This window comes from Tachypleus tridentatus, chromosome 9 (genome assembly GCF_004210375.1).
Source record: "Tachypleus tridentatus isolate NWPU-2018 chromosome 9, ASM421037v1, whole genome shotgun sequence".
NCBI lineage: Eukaryota > Metazoa > Arthropoda > Merostomata > Xiphosura > Limulidae > Tachypleus > Tachypleus tridentatus.
Window position 1 is genome coordinate 118,261,735 of NC_134833.1, and position 22,388 is coordinate 118,284,122.

The window sequence follows — 22,388 nt, forward strand, 5'->3', positions numbered from 1 at the left end:
TACGACACTTGTATTACATATCTGTATCGCCACATCCTTAATGGTTAGAGTGTGAACAGTCGCAGTCATCATATGAAACATTAAATACTTATACGAACTTTACTTTGCGCATCTGAATTCCGCTAATGGGTACGTTTCCGGTATTATAATTCTCAAGTAAGGGTTCGATTACCAGCGGTAAGTATAGCGCACATAGTCCGATGTGCATCTTTGAGCTTAAAAAAAAAAATCAACAACACAGATACTTTTTTTTTCAAAATGAGATTTTATTATAAAACTTAATTGTGTGCGACAAATAGATATTTTTGAGAAATGCGATCATACATCCAAGTATTAGGCAATAATTATGTAGCGAGGACAAAATGTTGAATGGCCTCTCCTATGGTGGTTCCCGTTAACCTACATAACTTTTCAATAAGTTATATTTATACTCAAGAAAGAAGCTTTATTTTATTTAATGCTGTTACTGAATTAGTTAAATTACTATATCTGTGCTTCTGACAATTTTATTCAGCTTATAATCGATTTGATTACAGTTAATAAATTTTAAAATCGTATACTTTTATCTGATACCTCGTGATCTGAGGGTCGCGGGTTCGCGCCCGAGTCGCGCCAAACATGCTCGCCCTCCCAGCCGTGGGGGCGTTATAATGTGACGGTCAATCCCACTATTCGTTGGTAAAAGAGTAGCCCAAGAGTTGGCGGTGGGTGGTGATGACTAGCTGCCTTCCCTCTAGTCTTACACTACTAAATTAGGGACGGCTAGCACAGATAGCCCTCGAGTAGCTTTGTGCGAAATCCCAAAACAAACAAACAAACAATTATCTGATACCGAATATTCATAAAGTGACAAATGTTGTAAGAAAACAGATAAAAGCAAAACCTATCGAACACTTTTATTATGAGTTACAGATACAGACCTATTTCTTGTACATATAAGAAGTTCAATCACTTTCGTGTATTTTTGTTTACGTTTTTTTTAACTTCGCGTAAAGTTACACGAGAGCTATCTGCGCTAGCCGTCCCTAATTTAGCAGTGTAAGACTAAATGGAAGGCAGCTAGTCATCATCACTCACCGCACACTCTTAGGCTACTCTTTTACAAACGAATAGTTGGATTGATTGTCACATTATAACGCTCCCACGGCTTTAAGGGCGAGCATGTTTGGTGCGACGGGGATTCGAACCAGTGACCCTCAGATTACGACTCGAATGTCTTAGTCCACCTGGCCATGTCGGGCCTATTTTTGTTTACAACTTCATATCTATACCATAATATTGTCATAATGGAAATTGTAAGAGCACTGATGAAGTGAATAGAAAATAGTGATTTTGGTATTAAGTAAAAAAAAAAAAATCATAAATTCTTTTCTCATCTTAATGAAACCAAAAAGTTAGCACGTTCATAAGTTTGTAGTCACGTTTCATTATGACTGTAGTCGATAAGCAATAAAGTCTCTCGTGAAACTGGCGACCAACTTCTGATATTATGGAAATCAATATTTCAAATTCGGAGATGGCGACAGATAGCTTTTGCAACTTTTTCAGAAACTGCAAAATACTAATACCAATTTTTTTTTTTGATGACTCCTTTTACGAATACGCACGAAGTCTTGAGAATAAAATGTGCAACCCTAGTGGCAAAGCGGTTTTTGTAACCAAGGTACAGACAGCCTATTGTGTAATATTCTGCATAATTTCAAACAAACTACAAAATAGCATGTGCAGCTGTGTTGCTTAAAATAGGAATATCTTGTATCAAATAATGTATATTTATAGTGTGGCGCATATGCGCTACATCTGCAATGTTTGTTTAATATGATATTTATTCTCCGTTTGTTTGTTTTGAATTTCGCCCAAAGCTACTTAAATGTTATTTGTGCTAGCCATCCCTAATTTAGTAGTGTAAGACTAGAGGGAAGGCAGCTAGTCATCCACACCCACCGCCAACACTTGGGCCACTTTTTTACCAACGAATAATGGGATTGACTGTACGGCATAACGTCCCCATAGCTGAAAGGGCGAGCATGTTTGGTGCGACAGGGATTCAAACGCGCGACCCTCGGATAACGAGTCGAGTACCCTAACCACCTGGCCATGCTTGGCCTTTAGTGTTCCCACTTGCCGTAAATGTAAAGCGAAGTCTCGTAATAATAAATTTTCTACGGAGAATAAATAGTTTCAATAATTTGTTAATCCTCTTTATCGTATATATTGTAATTTAAAAATGTTCAATACATTATAGGCCCGGCATGGCCAAGCGCGTAAGGCGTGCGACTCGTAATCCGAGCGTCGCGCTAAACATGCTCGCCCTCCCAGCCGTGGGGGCGTTATAATGTGACGGTAAATCCCACTTTTCGTTGGTAAAAGAGTAGCCCAAGAGTTGGTGGTGATGACTAACTGCCTTCCCTCTAGTCTTACACTGCTAAATTAGGGACGGCTAGCACAGATAGCCCTCGAGTAGCTTTGTGCGAAATTCCAAAAAAAAAAAAAAATCAATACATTATCTTTAAGAAAAATTCAAATTTAACTGATTTAAGACTTTACAATACTAGACACAAGTTACTCGAGTGAATAATTTAAAAATACTCTATGTACCCCAACAGCAAGCAACACCGTTTCGAAATGTTTTGCTTCGTTAAAATAAAACTTGTTTTTTTCTCTCTCTCTCTCGTCGCTCGGCTAGAAGGAAACTGACTAATCAAAATAACCCGAACTACGAAAATAACAATAATGAAAAAGATGGTCATTTATGTAGTGTGTAACAGCAACAACAACAATAATATTGTCGCACTTTAAAATATTTTAAAAAGTTAAAAAACAAAAAAAGATCAAAAAGGAATTTGTACAGAAATACAGTTGAGATTCTAGTAGGTTGTATGTGTATATAACAATGAACTTATATTAATTTTATATTGCTGGAAGTATCGTTTCAGCTCCATGCTGCTACTGCTGGAATTCTGAGCTCTCGTTACTAAAACACTATCTGTCTTGTGGCGGGACACTCCATAAACCCTTGCATATAGTCATGTATTTATTTCCAGTCGCGTGAAATGTTTCCAGTTCTGTATGTTGTATAGAATGATATTCAATGATATTGCTGATGTCAAATGATTAATGACATATATATATATACTCTCAGATTTGTAATTTAATATTTCTGCATCTGTGTATCTTCACTATCTACAGGAACTGATTTCTAGCCATGCAAAGTCACAATATTATATCAGGTCATCCCATAAGTAATGTCCAAAAAAATTTAATACAGAAAGTGTATCATCATTTATGTCTTCATAGAAGGCAGAAATTACTAAAATATATAGTAGTGCATGTATAAAAATGTTAATACAAATAAAAGAAACTAACCCAACTCCATTTTTTCAGATCATTATTTAAATAAACCCTTATGAAAATGGATGTGTCTGAGGAGCACATTAGGCATATAATGCTTTATGAGTTTAAAAAAGGCAATAGTGCAGCAGAAACTACACAAAACATTCAAGGTGTTTATGGTGAGGAGTTTCTCAATGAAAGAAAATGTCAAAGGTGGTTTCAAAAGTTCAAACCAGATAACTTAAGTGATGCGCCACGTTCAGGTCATCCTGTTGAGTTTAATGATGACTTGATGTTGGTTGCACTTGATGAAGGTTGCACTGTAACAAATGAATAACTAGTACAGAAACTTAATTCAACCCATCCAACAGTTCCCTGTCATCTTCAACAGCTTGGAAAGGTGTCTACACTTGGAAAATGGATCCACCATGATTTGACAGAAGCCAACCTTAGAACAAGATTGGACATTTGCACTTTACTGCACTCTTGTAAACGTAGCTCACCTTTTTAGCTCACCTTAGCTCACCTTCACTGGAGATGAAAATGGATGTATTATAAAAATGTTAAGCGCCGCAGACAATGGCTCAGTGCAGGTAAACTGGTTAATGCACAGCCCAAAATGGACCTACACCCTAGGAAAGTCTTGTTAAGCGTTTGGTGGGATATTATTGGTATGATTCACTTTGAGTTGCTGCCACTCAATGTAACAATTACATCAGACTTTTATTGTCAACAGGTAGAGCCTTTGAATGTTGTACTGAAAGAAAAGAGACCTGCTTTAATCAGTTGTAAAGGTGTTGTGTTACACCAGAATAATGCACAGCCCCATACAGCAAGGATCACAACTGCAAAGATTGAAGAGCCAGACTGGCAAAAACTTCCACATCATCCTTATTCTCCAGACCTTGCCCCATCTGATTATTATCTATTGCAAAGTTTGCAGAACTATCTTGATGTAAAAAAAAGCTTGGAACACATGAAGATGTCAAAACTTTCGTCTCTACATTCTTTTCATCCAAACCCCAAACATTTTATAAAATTGATATTCAGAAGCTTGTGAATCGTTGGCAGGAAGTAATTAATAATAATGGGGCATACATTATCGGTTAAATAACATTAAAACATTTGAAATTCTTTCTCTTTTTCTGAACCTTAAATCGGATATTACTTAAGGGATAACCTGATATTTGTAATTTTAGTATTTCATGCCTTTGTTCCCCAGCATGTCTATTATGCAAATCGTCGATACTTTCTTACTACCCGATTAAATCAAATCAGCGACATTTAGTGGCGTAATCAAACGGACCAATTTGGTCTATGTATATATGTTTTAAGTTTACATGTATATCAATAAAATCTTTCTTGCAACAACATAGACGAAAGCAGATTTGACCTGATAATGAATGGAATAGAACTACTCTTTAATATTAGTTTTTGCTGTTTTTTACAGTAAATTTATATACTTCTTAATATGCGAGATACGCGTAGCTATACTTTTCCAAAGTCACAAATGAACGCAGATTTTCTAAGGAATTAAAACAAAATCTTATTATATACGCATATGTTAATACCTACTTTTACTAGATATTACATCTAAACAGCATAGCATATCTTTTTGACAGGCCTACCTGTCTAAACGCGCTAAGGTTTATTGTTTGTGTATTTAGTGTGATATATTACTCTTTTATTTCAACCTGTCGCGTTTTTATGTTCACGAATAATTCTAAGTTTAGAAATTTGTAAATCAAAATGTTCGTTGTTTTGAAGAGAGTTGCTCGTTGTATAACTGCGAGACGTTGAATAAATAACCATTCAAAAACCGCTACACGGTCATGGAAATTTTCTTCGACAATAACACAAGTTATGCACGCCAGATGCAAGTAGATTTAATATTCTTTTTGAGTTGGGAAAAATAATCCAATGAAATTCATGCTGACGCATGTCTATGAGGTCATGTGACCTAAAAGTCGAAAAAAATGCATAGAAACTGTATTTGTTCATTTTCTGACATTAAAATCGCGGAACGTTTTGTACACTGTACGTCGCTTCGAAGTAAACTATCTCTTCTATCACATCATGTATTTAAAGAGGTATGTTATTCCGTGAAAAATGATTTTGCAAATACTGTTTGTTTTTTGTGGTTTTTTTTTGTAAGCACAAAACTACACAATGGGGTGTTTGTTCTGTACCCACGAAGGATATTAAAAATTGAGTTTTCGCGTTATAAGCCTTCAAACGTACCGCTGAGACAATGTGAATTGTGCCAGTTAAATTAATTTGTAGCATTGTAAAAAATGACAATATCTTCGACGTTGTTATTTTATTTAAATGAAAATATAGAACTTAGATAAATTTGTATTAGTCAAAATCAGTTTGTATAAACATAAAGTATGTGGGTTTTTGTTATTGTTGTTGTTGTTATGAAAAATATATTGGCCGATGCTCTTAAACAAATTTTCCATTTTAAAAGGTAAATATAAAACTTCATGACGTAATTTAGTTAATTTTTCTTTCAGAACCTCCTCCATGATGTGTGTTTTTTTAGTATATTAATTGATTAAATAAAGATCGATACTAAGCTTAAGAAAGAAAGTAACTTTTATAACACGATGTTTACATCCTATATTGGCTGGGCCATGAAATAGTTACAAGTTAATGTTTTTGTTTTTAACTGTATCTTGATATACATAACATTAATCGCATTTTATGTGGTTCTCAGCAAAATTCCAACTAGTTGAAAGTACAATGCCAAACCGGTAAACTTAATGGTATAGAGATATAAAATAATGTTAGACCAAAAGACACAACATTTTGAAGAAGTCAGGCTTTGTCGTTCTCCACAGAAGCGGGAAAAGTCGAAAAACAAAACGTCTAGGATAGCAAAGAGCTTCAAAACTCCACATCAAACCAATCAAAAGCAAAGGATTCATCTATAATGTGAAGGCTATGGTTATGAAAGATGACCCCTCGGCCCACGAAAATAAAATAAACATAATCATAAAGTTAGTCATATATTCTGGTACGTTAAACGAAAATTCACAAGCTTCCAGCTGCTCTTGTAGATCAACAGCTGTTGTAATAAGAAAAAACATAATAATGTTCTATGTTCCATGTTGTTCTTGGTACTTCTTTCTCTATTGCTGTTGTTGTTCACTCTAATTCCCAAGATTACACACTATTGCTTGACATCAGGAGTTTTGCTTGGCATTAGCGCACGGATCCCGTACCCTGCTTTTATTTGACAATGCCCTGAATCACCAGTTGTTGTCTTGAAAATTCAATAGAAAATCATGTTCAGTATCGTGCTGAAATGTCGAAAATGAACCTGAGTCTCGAATCTTTTCAGTTCCCAGTGAGGGCTCTGATTGCCACCATAACTTCCATTGTAACCATCCACCATGCCAAACTTTCTTTATACCCTTTTACTGTACGAGGATATCAACTTCCAGGACCACAAATAAGAGTATATCTAAGGGAATTACTGTGAGTTCACTTTTTTGGGTGTTTTTCACGTGAAAACAGCTATTTATTTTGAGATGCAACCAAAAGCTTGTATATGTTTGGCTTGTAATTCATCATGAAATTTAAATCCTTTTTTATTATCTCTTTCGTAATAATGAACTTAATTTTGTACGTGAGGGCGTTGCTTTATATTTGCTTGGGGCGCAGTTTTGGAAACCAGCTGATGTTTTCAACCCACTGCTATGCGAGTTTTTCTATTCCGCTGGTATCATTGAAGGATTTTAAACTTCACATGATGTTCTCTTCAGCTACATCATTCATCAATAATAACACACATCCTCGAAAATTTGATATTATATATTCCTTTAGCCATTAAATTATCCGTAGCGGCACTGCCTTGCGAAATTTTTGTGGATTCGCTGTGTTCCAAACATCTGGGTGTTAACCATTGATTTTTACAGTGAAGTGAGCATTAATCCCTTTCACGTGAAGTCACTAGAAGTTATAAGGTTGGTGGCTCCGTGCATTTTCAGTTGCTAATACGTGACGTTTTAAGATTGCAGCTAATGTGCGTTACGTATAATTTTAAAAGTAGGCTAAGAGCTGGACGTATGCTATTTCATTGGTAAGTTCACGATTCTGGAATTTTCTCCCTCATAAATAAATTAATATGAATTGTTTAACCACTTTTGTTAAATATAGTAACTTAAGGCCTAATGGCTGTAGCGTTGCTTAACTAAGGCTAATTTTATCTTTTGCGCACATATGAAATTCGTTTTTAAACTCGGATTTTTCTTTTAGATTTATTATAACATGGTGATTATAAACACAACCGATAATGCCCATTTTTGAATCTCACACAGCTTCCCACGAAGATGGAACGGACACTGTTGCATAAATATATTGTAAATATTAAAAAAATAGATGGTATTAAATGAAAGTCTCCGAAACATTTTGAAGAATAATGTTTTGATACAACAAATCTAAATGTTAGTCATAGGACAGGCCCGACATGGCCAGGTGGGTCAAAATGTTCGACTCGCAATCCGAGGGTCGTGATTGCGAATTCCCGTTACACCAAACATACTTGCCCTTTCAGCCGTGGGAGCGTTATAATGTGTGGTCAATCCCACTATTCGTTGGTAAAAGAGTAGCCCAAGACTTAGCGGTGGGTGATGATGACTAGCTGGCTTCCCTCTAGTCTTACACTGCTGAATTAGGGACGGCAAGCGCAGATAGCCCTCGAGTAGCTTTGCGCGAAATTCCAAAACAAACAAACAAACAAACAAACTTAATACCCACTAAAGATACATTATCATTACGACTTAGGAGTATGCTATTCTAGTCATTGAAATATTTTTTTAGACAATGTAGTCTAAGAAAACTCCTATTGATTTGCAACTGCATAGTTAACCACGGCATATCGAGTCACAGAACGATCCTGAGGTGTGTTTTGTTGTTGTTGTCCAAATATAAACGTTTCGTTCATAGTTCTGTCTTATTTTGACCGATTTGAAATCTAATTGCAGTTTTGGGTTTTGAATATCAAACCCTTCCGGCTGATGTATCTTACAACTTCCAAGATCTCATAGATTAATTTATTCTAATTCTGCCTAAAAGAATTTCAATTTGAGGGCAAGCCAGTAGAATTCCTGATGAGTAATAAAATGAAATCGGGTATACGCGCGCCTCAGGCTTGGTATTGTTGGCGTACAAAAATGTAGCTAATAAAAATATAAGAAAGTATAGATTAGTTACTTTAATCTTACTTAAAAGAATTTCAGATGCCGCGGCTACTGAGGATTCCTCTTGTTTTGTTTATATTCATTATGACTTAAATTTTTTAACTGTTAAAGCCTTTTGCTGAATAACGGTTGTTATAACAAAATTAATTAATTAAATGAAATAAATTGATATCACACTTAGCTTTTAGTTCAGTTAAGAAACTAAACAATAGAAAAATTGCTATTATAATTAATCTTAAGTACTCATTGTGATATATTATGCATCTGATTAGAACGTAACGTCTCTATGAAATCAGTGAGAATATACTTGAAACTTGCGAAACAGTTATAATACCACTGCTGTTTTTAAGAAGATTAATTTCTATACGTAAGCCTAAACTTGTTACTTTGTCTGACTATATAGTAAGACTATACTTCACTTTTTCAGTGGTACTATAGAATTTCTGAAGAATTTAATAGTTTATAAAAAAAATAATTGATTACAATAATATCCTGTATTCTATTGTTTGTAATTAAGCACAAAACTACACACTAGGCTATCTGTGCTCTGGCAACCTCGGATGCTGAAACCTGGTTTCTAGCGTTTTACAGTAGTCAAGCAATAAAGAAGTTAACCGTGTAATGAAGTACTTATTTAATAAGGAAGCAATTATAAATGGCCTTATTATTGATTAATTTTTATGTTGTGATTCTTTTTATTTTTGAGTGTGATTAAAAAAAAGGAAAGACAGTTAGTATGACAAAACACCAATTCAAGCGCATGTGACAATGTTTCTAAAAATGTTCCCCGCTGGAACAGCGATAAGTCTACGGATTTACAATGCTACAATCAGGTGTTCGATTCCCCTCAGTGGACACAGCAGATAGCCCAATGTGGCTTTGCTATAAGAAAACATACGTTTCTAAACATTACGTTACATCATGTGTAATAAACCGTGGACACATCAATGGTAAAAATCATGTACTTCTAGATTGTTTTTACTATGTGGTGACCCGGCATGGCCAGGTGGTTAAGGCACTCGACTCGTAATTCCAGAGTTGCGGGTTCGAATCTCTGTCACCCTAAATATGCTCGCCCATTCAGCCGTGGTGGCGTTATAATATTACGGTCAGTCCCATTATCCGTTAGTAAAAGAGTTAGTAATGCGTAGTGATGACTAGCTGCTTTCCCTCTAATCTTACACTGCTAAATTAGGGACGGCTACCACAGATAGCCCTCGTGTAGCTTTGTGCAAAATTCAAAACAAACCAAATCTCCTATGTGAGTGATCGTTATATAATAATAAAGAGAAAAATGGATACAACAGTTGATCATTTTAATACAACTAGGGAAAAATACAGTTTTCACAACAAAATAACAGACGCATAAGATGATTTTTTTTTTCATTAACGGTGATCTTTGTAAGAGGAACATTTAAAATTTCCCAAATTGTGTTGATATGCTGTACAGCTCCATTTCTGATACCCCTTTAGGAATCTTTAAAAGAGTATTGCTTATTATTGAGATAAAACAAAAAGACTCGTAAAACATAACTTCTACTCTTATAGTATTTTGCATTTAGACTATAGTTTTACTCAATCAATGCCTGCTGTAAAACGTAAGATCTACTTTAAATCTTACTCTATAACATCCATCTGTTATATTAAACAGTAATTAATTTGACAAGAAATATTTAACGTATTACACCAAGTAGCAGTAAAGGAAAAGAAGAAACTATTGTTTTATTGCTAGATGAAATGCAGTGAGAAAACATCTAGAGTTGGAAGGAAAAATGTTTGTGTAGAATAGAGAAGAAATGCAACTCGTTTTTCAATGGTGTATTGGTATTTATGGCTACATCTCTAAATAATGCGTTTTAGCACTCTTTTTATATGACTGACAGAGTAGAATTTCTATTGATTTCAAACAAGAAAGAATAGTCTCGATTTGTAAATGCACTGGTTGAGTTTATTAATATTAAAACATTTCTAATAAAAACAAGAAGATTGCTGGCCACTTGCTTATCAATAGCATAACATGATAAGACTGAGAAATCTTCATGCTTACAAAACTGTCAGATGTTGGGTATACAACAGTGGTACTTCTTTATGATGTTCTGAGTTGTAATCTGTCTGTGTTAAAAGACATGGGTGCCAATGCATCGCCAGAAAATTTGTAGCTGTCCTAGCAATGAAAAATGTTAAATTTATGTCATTCTTGATATAAATACTATTTACTAATGCTTATTTGAAGCACTTTAGGCCATGAGAAAATTTTAGAACTGGGAAGATGATTAAATTACTATTAACGACAATTCATTACTGATATAGGGCCTGGCATGGCCTAGCGCGTTAAGGCGTGCGCTTCGTAATCTGAGGGTCGCGGGTTCGCGCCCGAGTTGCGCCAAACATGCTCACCCTCCCAGCCGTGGGGGCGTTATAATGTGACGGTCAATCCCACTATTCGTTGGTAAAAGAGTAGCCCAAGAGTTGGCGAATGGGTGGTGATGACTAGCTGCCTTCCCTCTAGTCTTACACTGCTAAATTAGGGACGGCTAGCGCAGATAGCCCTCGAGCAGCTTTGTGCAAAATTCCAAAAAACAAAACAAACAAACATTACTGATATGCACAAATTAGAAAAACAAGAACGCTCACATCTAGGAAATAAATTTCGATGAATGCACAAAATGAAAGTTAATTTGTGGAAAATGTCATAGAATTTCTTATCAAAGGCTTGAACTTAACTACCACTAAAGGAAGTGAGCCTACAGTTACTTTTATAATATTTTATTTTATAAGAACTGTTTGATATGTCCAATTCTAAAAAAAACATCTATTGACTAAAAGTCCAACAAAACTTTAAAAACTTTTTCTAGGAGAAACAGAAAATTATATTTTTTCAGTTAACAAGTGTTACCAGACAAATAACCTATGTAACTCGACGTAAAGCGCCATTTGTTGTTTTTTCTAACTACAATAAAATCCCACACTCAAAAATCTTCTGCAAATTTAATGAATAGGCGGGAGCATCGCAATACAAATTTAACAATATGAGTTACGTACATTTCTAAATAAAAATTTCACTTAGGGAAACATCGTTATTGAAATTTGATACATATAAATATAATAGTAAATCCATCACAGCAGTAATTATATGAAATTATAGTCATTACTTTGAACCGCCGTGGAGTATCGTTTGACGTTCTGATTGAGCTTGTATCATTTGGAACTTTTTATATGTGTATACTCTCGTGAGATCAACATATGGTTGTAATAATAAACTTATTGTTCGTCACGAAAAGAAAACAATGGGGAATCGCACAACCTAGGATGAAACATAAATTTCGCATGTCACAAGAAATCATAAGGCACATCCTAACGGTCCTAGGCATGTGTTAAACATGTGGGAGATGCAAATATGATTTTGAACCTATAACGGATAACAATGATTACGAAGGCAGAACAAATTGCACAACTTCTTCTCCTTATAATGAAGCAGTCAAAGAACACATGTCTAGACATTGAGTAAAATGAGATATAAAAAGTGGTCTGTGCAGGTTGTTTGTTTGTTTTAATTTTTGAAATTTCTGGAAAATTCTTGATTTAAAACAAAGAAAAAAGAGGTAGTTTGGTAAAGTCTTGAAGAAGGGTCGTCATAGCACACCAGGCAACAGGAAAAAAATGTCAGATATTCTTTTGAAATCAACGTATGGTAAGCTTTCTCAAGGAAGTACAGTTAACCTTTTATTACAAGTTACTTTGAAAGAAGTAGTTCCTAATGAAATGTTCTCTGGTATACATGTTTCATTGCACACCATGCTTATAGTTTAATAAAACATTTAACTATCTGTTATCCAAAAGTACAAATGTATCACCTTGATAAACGACAAACTACAAAGACCCGGATGCAAAAGTGAGAAAAAAAATTTAGGTTAATTTTATTTAAATATTAGTAGTTTCAATTCGTATGGCGTATAAAATGTTGTTTCAATGTCCAAAATCTATAGAAAGTTGCTTTACAAACTTTCAAAGATATATATATATATAAAACACAAAACTAATTATCTTATAATTGATAACATTAAATGCAAAAGAGAATGCTGTATAGTGTAATCTAATTCAATATCATATTTACTTTATTAAATACTTATACATATGATGTTAAAATAACACTACTACATTCTATCGATACACAATCGATTACAACATTTAATAGCTTCGTGTTGTTTCATTATTATTACTCGCGCTATACTTCTACTATACTTTACCACAGACTTGTATAAACTTCTGTCGAAAGTTTCACTTTGCTAATGATAATAACACAAAACTACGAATTTAAACTTCATAAAAGTTATTACAGTTTTAATAACGAATTTTGCATAATTCAGCTACGTATATTTCGAAAATAATCTTTTTTTTCTATCACTTAAGGATATTTCATAAATAGGGAAAAAATACTCTTACTTAAATCAAATTTACAACATATAGAACAGAATATGTTTGAATCATTTACACAACCTCTTGTTGCCATAGCGACGAATAAATAATATTAAAAGGAAAAATAATGTCAAAGTCCACGCACTATCCAAAAAATGACACTTCATGCGGCCTGTGAGCCGTTAATATAATAGCGATGTGTTTATCGTGAGTTCTAGAACGATCGATAAGACTCTCACGTCGCGATTGTTTTAAAGAAATCTATAGTCAGTGGTTATCAACATTTTAAACTTAACAAAATATAACCTGATTTCACTTAAATAATTCACTTATGTAAAAGTACATATGATGTGAAAAATCTATACGTGATGAAGGAAAATGGATACATTTTTCGGATTAAGCGTACATGAATTACTACAGAACATGCAAAACTTTCATGACAACAAAGCCATCGCAAGCGTGTGTAATACAATAAAGCACAACAAAATTAGTTTAAATGAATACAATATTATCATTTATACCTTTATTTTTTACAATAACATTTCTACAAATAAATACCTTTAATTTATATTGATATTTTCATTTTATTTGTTGGTTTGAAATTTCGCACAAAGCTACTCGAGGTCTATCTGCGCTAGCCATCCCTAATTCAGCAGTGTAAGACTAGAGGAAAGGCAGCTAATCATCACCACCCACCGCCAACTCTTGGGCTACTCTTTTACCGACGAATAGTGGAATGAATGTCACTTATAACGTCCCTACAGAAAGGGCGAGCATGTTTGGTGTGACAGGGATTCAAACCCGCCCCTTCGGATTACAAGTCGAGTGCTTTAACCATCTGTTCGTGCCGAGCCTTTGCATTCTATACTTATTACAAAACTTAAAATACTTTAAAAATTGAGAATCAGCTAAAATGAAAGGGTGGAATGATTATAAAGTATTCATCCATCATTTGGAAAAAATTGCTTATTTGGCAATTTAGAGACCAAAATATGTCTACCACATGACGTCAAGCGTCACACCAGCCAATACACAATCCTGTTCAGTACAGCTAATCATGTTGTCTATGGTGCAGAGGCACGACTACAGGTGGCATTAACTTTCTGTATTCATATACGCTGCTAGCCAAAACCTTAAGGCCAATGAACATAAAAAAAAAAAAAAAATTAGCATTTTGTATTGTTAGACTCAACCACTTATTTGAGTAGAGCTTCGAAAAATGAAAATAAGAAAAGAGAAAATAAAAATAAAAAACGTTTTTGGTATTTAATAGGGAAAATGTGAACACTATAAAATTAGCCTAAATACTAGCTGGTCAAAAGTAAGACCATACTGAAACGAACCATTAACGCTTCGTTAATCGGTAAACAGGTAACGAAATTTAGTCATTTGTGTTCAAGCATTAGCGTTGTCAACATCTTCCACTGACATTTCCTGTGTTACAATGGGTAAAACATGGCAAAGGCTAAAAAGTTGACAGAGTTTGAACGTGGCAGAATTGTCGAGCTGCAAAAGCAATGTCTCTCTCAACGCGCCATCGTTGGTGAGATTGGGTGTAGTAAAACTACTGTGGCAAATTTCTTAAAAGACCCTGAGGGATACGGAACGAGAATTTTAAGTGGTCGGCCCAAGAAAATTTCGCCGGGGTTGAGCAGAAGGTTCGACGGGTTGTCCGGCAAGACACCAGCCGATCGTCGAACCAGATTAAGGCCTTTACGGACGCAGAACGCAGCTCAAGAACAGTAAGACGGTATCTACGAGAGAAAGGCATTAAAAACCGTAAACGTCTTCAAAGGCCACGCCTTCTTCCACACCACGAAACAACTCGGTTAGATTTTGCTGAGAAGCACCAAACATGGGATGTAGAAAAGTGGAAGAAGGTCTTGTTCTCTGATGAGAAAAATGTAACCTTTATGGTCCAGATGGTTTCCAACGTTACTGGCACGATAAGGATATCCCACTGGAGACATTATCTACACCACACAGTGGAGGAGGTTCCATCATGATCTGGGGTGCTTTGTCCTTCCATGGAACAATGGAGCTTCAGGTTATACAGAGGCGTCAAAAGCGACTGGCTACATTAACATGTTGGAGAAAGCATCTTTATTGACTGAAGGCCCTTGCTTGAAATGACTGGATCTTTCAACAGGACAACGCTGCAATCCACAATGCCCACAGGACAAAGGACTTTTTCATGGCAAATAGCATGATTCTTTTGGACCATCCAGCGTGTTCGTCCGAAATGAACCCCATTGAAAAGGTTTGGGGTGGATGGCAAGGGAAGTCTATAGAAATGGACGTCAATTCCAAACAGTGCATGATCTTCGTGAAGCCATTTTCACCACTTGGAATAACATTCCAGCCAGCCTGCAAACGCTTATATCAACCATGCCAAAGCAAATGTTTGCAGTTATTCGCAATGACGGCCGTGCAACTCACTACTGAGACCTCTTGTTGGACATTTCTTACCATGTTTAGGACTTCTTTTTGGTATGGTCTTAAACTTTTGACCAGCTAGTATTTAGGCTAATTTCATGGTGTTCACATTTTCCCTATTAAATGCTAAAGAGTTTTTTTTATTTTCCTTTTTCTTATTTTAATCTCTCGAAGCTGTACTCAAATAAGTGGTTGAGTCAACGCAAAATGGATATTTTTTCTTTATGTTCATTGGCCTTAAGATTTTGGCCAACATTGTATTAGTCAAAACCAGTTCAAGAAATTCGATTTACTTCAATTTTATTAGGTGATTTAAAGTGAAAATGTATTGTTATAAGTTGCATATTTTAAAATATACGTGTTTTAATACTTTTATTTTTATTTATGCATGCAGAAAATTTCCGGCAAAAGTTTTGAGAGCTGTCTTCCTGATATCTGTGTTTTTAACGTTCTTCCATATGACAGGTAGAGTTTGTTTTCTGTCGTTTTCCAGCAAGAAAGATCTTGATTTAAGATTGAAAAACCTGAGTTATTAACATTAAAACATTTCCAACAAAAAGCACCAAAAGTAAAATCGTTATGACTGTAGTTTAGTGTATTATAACAATGTAAGCGAAAACGTCGTAACAACTTAAACGAAAACTTAATTTTCAGTATTTTTTAAATTTAACAGTGTAATAGTATCCACCACAAAGAGGTAAGTGTACGAGGATAAGTTACTGCATATTATCGCTTTATAGCACATCAAAATCGTTTATTTACTATAAGGACTTGCAAGTCACTGTATGCCATTTATTTTAACTACAACTTTTTCAATAACTTATAACATTTTGGATCCGACAGTGTTCTTGTGAATAATTGTCTTATTAACATTCATTAGTGAGTGAAAATGATGAAAGTGAATGATCTGGTTCATCTGGTGAAGTTCTGTTTGCTAGAAGTAAACTTATCACTGAGCAAGAAAAGGATCTGCAGATCTCATCACCATTTAAATATGCACTCCAAAAAAATGAACTGAAGAAAGTTCCAAATGGTTACTTTTTTAAAAAATGGTGTGCTTATGAGGAAATAGATACCTCCAGATGTGTCAACTTCAATAGGACTCGGCTATAGTTTATCAAATCGTTGTTTCTAAAGCATATCGTTCTGAAATACTAAAAGTTGCCCACGAGCTCCGCGTGGAAGGTCATTTAGGAGTAAACAAGACATGTGACGAAATTATGAGGCATTTCTTTTCGCCAAAAATTAGGCAAGGTGTTTCTTAGTTTGTTAAACTTGTCATACCTGTTAGTTGGTCGGAAAACCTAACCAGAAAATTCCCTGTACTCAGCTTTCAAAGAACCCTTCAGTCGTGTTCTTATTGATTGTGTTGGGTTTTTACCAAAATATTGATCAGGGAACCAGTATTTGTTGACTACCATGTGTGAATTCACTCGATTTCCTGAAGCTATCCCCTTAAGAAACATTTCAGCGAAAAAGAACAGAAGGCTGTTAAATTGGAGTTTAAAACTACAAGAGTATGATTTGAAGATAATCCATGTCAAAAGAGTTGATAACATCTATACTGATACACTTTCGCGTGCTAAGTAATTTTATGATTATTAGGTTATCTGTCTTGATTGTGTTATGTACTGTCATGTTTTTGGAATTTGTGTTGTATTTAATGTATTGTTATCAATACATATGTACAATATCTCAGTCAGAAATTGTCTAACGTTAATTTTGAATTATTTAAGGAGAGAGGTGTGATGGATTTAATGTTATACGTTTATTTTAATATCTATGTTTGTTTCAGTTTGATGCTATATCGTTAAAGGTATATTCCACAAGTCCTGCCTGTTCTCTAGATTTGTGGAAGATTACCGCGTGTAAGAATCAATAATATATATTTTACACTGTTGCCAAGTGAACTTTCCAGAGGCTAGTATCCGAGATCTGAATCAGAGACAAAATTCATTCAACATTAAAATTAAAATCGTTATTCAATTTATATTTAGTGAATTAACATAGGATTTTAGTATTTCTACGAAAGTATTAGATATTGTCGTCGGGAAAACTCACTTGTGAAGGATAGAGCCAGCTAACATACCCTTCAAGTGAAGCGTTTCAACATAAAATTAATTCGCTTATTGTGGACACGGACCATCAATAAAATATTAAGTTCCAGACCAGATGAAAGAAGGAATATTGTTTGTGAGTTTAAACAATATGTATATAAATAGCTGGTGTTAATAATTGTTTGTAATAACCGTTATTATAAATTGTATTGCTTTTTTGTATATATTAAAACATTTGTTTTGTAAAAGGAAATTTTGTGTATCAATCTTGTTGGCAAATATTATAAATTTGATACATATTGACATTCAATTAACTTTTAAATTTAAATTTCCAGTTATTTGAAATCGTAATAATAGTGACTTGATTGGTACATCTTCTTTCCGAATGACAGAAATAGCTTTTGCATTTTCCAGCTGTTTGAGTTATGTAATGTTTGGTAGAATATGCCGTAAAAGCTTCATGTCTACGCAAAGGAATTTATTAATTATATTTTATACTGTTGTCTGAAGCACTTGTGTGGATTTTGCTACTTACCAATGAGTTTGTGGATTCTCATCTGTTACATTTTGGTTTCCACAGCTGAAGCAAGACTTGTTACAGGTATTTTCTTGATAGTACCCGTGCTTCAAATCAATAAATGTTTTTGTTTTATAAATCTCCAATCTGACCACATTTTTAAGGTCTGAATCTAAGAGTATTTTGTGTTAGAGAGAACAATTACATACTCTTCCAAAAACGGGATAATTTTCAATAGCCTTACATTATCTATTAAATGCAATTGATGATACATTGTTCTGATACGTTCTGCTCCTCTACTACTATATGTCATGTATGTTTTTCACGCAAAGTGCGGAGTTTCATACGCAAAATCGTTTTGATATAACGTACTAAACCTTCTGTAACTGTTCTTTAATTCCAAAATTGGAATTTGTCATTTGAATGGCTGTTAGTATCTTAAAATCTACTAGACACGCTCAAAAATCTAAAATTCACTGTTAAACACTCAGCTGAAAGTGACCAATCACTTTTCATAAAACAAGTTTATACAGAACAAAAAGTAAACCAGTGTTAACGTATTATAATTAAAACCATACACTTCCATGTTTACAGCAACTCCTACAGGTAAGTCGAAACGTTTAATTGTTTTTGCAGTTCCAAAGAAGGCAGACTTAAAGAACTGTCTTATTTCTAATACTGAATGTGTCTAATACAGAGTTGAGTGTGTTATACTAATTTTGAACATATTTATCAAATATGCAAGTTATGTTTTGAATACGCAACTTATGTGACAACCACAACCAATATAAAATCGCAGTGTAATGGAATGTAACAGCCTTTTCCAACGTAAATTATTAGTATATTTAGATTATAAAGATGTGTTAAAATCATAGATTTAGAATTTCCAAGATGAGGATATCCCCTTACTTAATAGCATCGGGAAACAAAGTAATGTGGATTAACTTGGGGAATAAGTACTGCTCAAAAAGAGACCTGCAACAAGAGGAATCACAGATATGTTAACAAAATGTTGCATCTTGTAACAGAAGATTTCCATGAACACAAAGATCAGCAGAAAAGCTCTAGGCAAAACTATGCATCATAATTAAAAAGGAGTTGTATCTAGAAATAAGGCTTTAGGGTATGGGTTCATCAAAATAAGGTTTACAGCTATACTTCCCTTCATCCCTCACATACCTCACTCCATTATTTGTGCTGTTTCATACGAAGACATACTGGTTAAATCACCACATGCAGGATTTGTTGATTCCTCTTTTAAATAAGCTGTTGAAATACACTCTGAAAACTGTCGTCCATGTACACTAGGTTACTTAAGGAAAGCTTTTAAGGAGGTGATGTGTGTTTTGTATATCACAGCCTTTGTTTGTTTGTTTGTTTTGGAATTTCGCACAAAGCTACTCGAGGGCTATCTGTGCTAGCCGTCCCTAATTTAGCAGTGTAAGACTAGAGGCAAGGCAGCTAGTCATCACCACCCACCGCCAACTCTTGGGCTACTCTTTTACCAATGAATAGTGGGATTGACCGTCACATTATAACGCCCCCACGGCTGGGAAGGCGAGCATGTTTGGCGCGACTCGGGCGCAAACCCGTGATCCTCAGATTACGAAGCGCATGCCTTAACGCGCTAGGCCATGCCGGGCCCGACAGCCTTTACAATTTAAACTATGCTCCAGGGCTATTATCAAGACCCATGATTCTTAGATAGAGAATGACAGGAAACGACCGACACAACTAGCTATAAGCCGTGATTAAGCTTCAAATTCGTTTTAATAACACATACTCAATTATTTGTACATAGTTTATTATTATTATTGGAAATATTTCTATTTTTTTCTTTTATTGATAAAGTCTAGTTTATCAACCTTTCATATTCATCAGGCGCCGTAACCATTAAGTTTAATATCCTACGGAGGTCAAACTTAAGTTTCAAACCACAACTTTTTATGATATGTACATATACCTAAGAGTGTATGAATGAATGAGGAAAGCCAAGAATCGACCAAAGACACGAGTTCGACATTCTCCTAGCTAGTTACTATGGTGATCAGTATACATACCTTTCTGATATTTCATTTTTTTATATTGTTTCTGCAACATTCTGATGTTTTTCTTTGTGTATTTACCAGTATTGTATGCACGAATTTATTATGTTATTCTCAATCTGTTGTTCTCTAGAAAGAGTCTAACAGTCACTGTAACTACGGACATGTATAAACTAACCGCTGAGTGAAAAAATAAATGTAATTTACTGAAGTTAATTGCCATTCAAGTAAAGTTATTTATATCCAGAGTTTAACGCCAATTAAGATAAATTGTACGTGAAATGTTTTGTTTTTTTTGCTGCTATAGTGTTATAAAACCGATTTGTTACTCCATGCAAATATTACTTTTGTAACTCTGTCATAAATGAACATATCTTTATTTGTGTACATTTGCATAAAAAATTTCAAACTTCCAGTAAAATTTTGCCGAGGCACTTTGCCTCCATATTCCTTGTTTTTATAACGAAAATGATTTCTCTACGTTTGTGACTTGGTAGTCTTATACTGCTAAATCAGAAACAATTAGCGCAGATAGCTCTCGGGTAGATTTGTGCAAAATTAAAAAACAAACAAACCCACTATTCGTGTGTGTGCTTTTTTTCCTTATAGCAGAGCCACACCCCGCTATCTGCTGAGTCCACCGAGGGGAATCGAACCGTTGATCTTAGCATTGTAAATCCGTAGACTTACTGCTGCACCAGCGGGGAACCCCGCTATTCGACCACACAAGAGTAGTCTGAATGCTGGCAGGAGCTGCTGTTGACTAACGCTTACTCTCTAGTCTATCCATTCAAAATTAGGAACAGTTAGCAGCGGGGGTCTTCGTATTGTATTTGGTGAATATCCGAAACCAAACAAATAAATGACCGTGAATTTCACGGAATATTTCATCACCATTGGTGTGAACTGATATTTTTTTATGTAGCTGCAGATAGAAATAGGATAGAAAATCGGAGAATGAAGATAGTTTCAATACAGAGAAGGCCACTGAAAGTAACTGTGCATAGTTTCCAACTTGGTATACGAAATAAACATAAGTATTTCATTTGTACAATAGATACGGTTTTAGCACTTAAGATGTTTTTTTAACACAGGGGTCTCCAAACTACCAATGCCCGTCATGGCTAGGTGGTTAAAGCACTCGACTTGTAATCCGACGGTCATGGGTTTGAATCCTCATCACATCAAATATGCTCGCCCTTTCAGCTGGGGGGGGCGTTATAATGTTCGGTCAATCCCACTATTCGTTAGTTGGCAGTGGGTGGTGATGACTAACTGCCTTCCCTCTAGTCTTACACTGCTAAATTAGGGACGACTAGCGTAAATATCCCTCATGTTGCTCTGCGCAAAATTCAAATAAAAACAAACCAAATTACGCCCCGCGCGCCGCATCGCCCACGACTTCGATTTATCCGGTTCGCCAACAGTTTATTAAAGTAACAATTTTTTTTTAATATTATAAAAACAAAAACAAAAAAAAAACGTTATCTAGTTGTGATACGACCCGCCAACAGTTCATTAAAGTAATAAAATGATATAATGATATTTTCATTTGTAATTATATATAATTAAAAAATAAAACGTAATTGAGCAAAAGCCAGTCTTGGTGTGATACACTTCGATTTGCTGGAAAATGTCATATTACTTGGTATTACGTCATTTCACTTATGGATTACAGTGCCTAAAAGTAGTATGTTTCTTCCCATGCCTGCCCCATGTACCTGAATGTGTGTCAGTAAACTCTGCTCTTTGCTTCATGTTCGAGTTCATTGTTATTCCTAGTTATTAAGCCAGGACAAGGGAATAAGAGAGAACACTGGAGTGTGGACTACTTCGTTATTGAATCACATAACAAAGCGTTGTTCTGCAAATAAAATATTTCAATACTAAAATAATACAACATTTGTAAACATTATTACTGAACCAAGCACCTAACGAACTATTCTTAGTTCCCTGAAAGTTACGTTTAGATAAATTCGAAACCTTGAAATGTAACATATGTCACAACAGTTTGTATTTAAGAAGAAAGCCGAGAATGAAGCTGCAACAAGAGCAAGTTTCCAAGTGGTAGACCTGTTGGCCAAGCGAGGAAAAAAATTACCGATAATGAGCTAACTAACTTATGTATGATTGAAGCAGCCGAAGAAATATACCTAGACAAAGTAGACATATTTAAGATTATTAACCTTTGGGCGAATATAGTTGCTCGTAGAGTCGAGGACATTGGAAGAAATATTGTGTATTAAAAACAAGGACGAAGAGTTGGAGTACTTTTCCATCTCGTTTGACAAGTCAACAGATATGCCTGACACTTCATAGTTGCTGTTGTTTATTTGTAGAGTCAATATTAATTTTGAAGTGACTGAAGAATTAGCTT

The 22,388-nt window shown here is 34.9% G+C and overlaps 1 protein-coding gene across 2 annotated transcripts in view; it reads left to right on the forward strand.

Moving 5' to 3' along the window:
* LOC143226173 (galactosylgalactosylxylosylprotein 3-beta-glucuronosyltransferase S-like) overlaps nucleotides 1-22,388 on the forward strand; it is a 41,327-nt gene that overhangs the window by 6,016 nt on the left and 12,923 nt on the right. Inside the window, exons 1-2 of one of the 2 annotated variants that reach the window (XM_076456767.1) lie at nucleotides 7,309-7,420; nucleotides 15,787-15,857. In XM_076456767.1, coding sequence (XP_076312882.1) covers nucleotides 15,851-15,857 — 7 coding nt within the window. In that variant the 5' untranslated portion in view covers nucleotides 7,309-7,420; nucleotides 15,787-15,850. Of the gene's footprint in view, nucleotides 1-7,308; nucleotides 7,421-15,786; nucleotides 15,858-22,388 lie in introns of those variants that run through there. The other variant, XM_076456768.1, reaches the window with a different exon arrangement.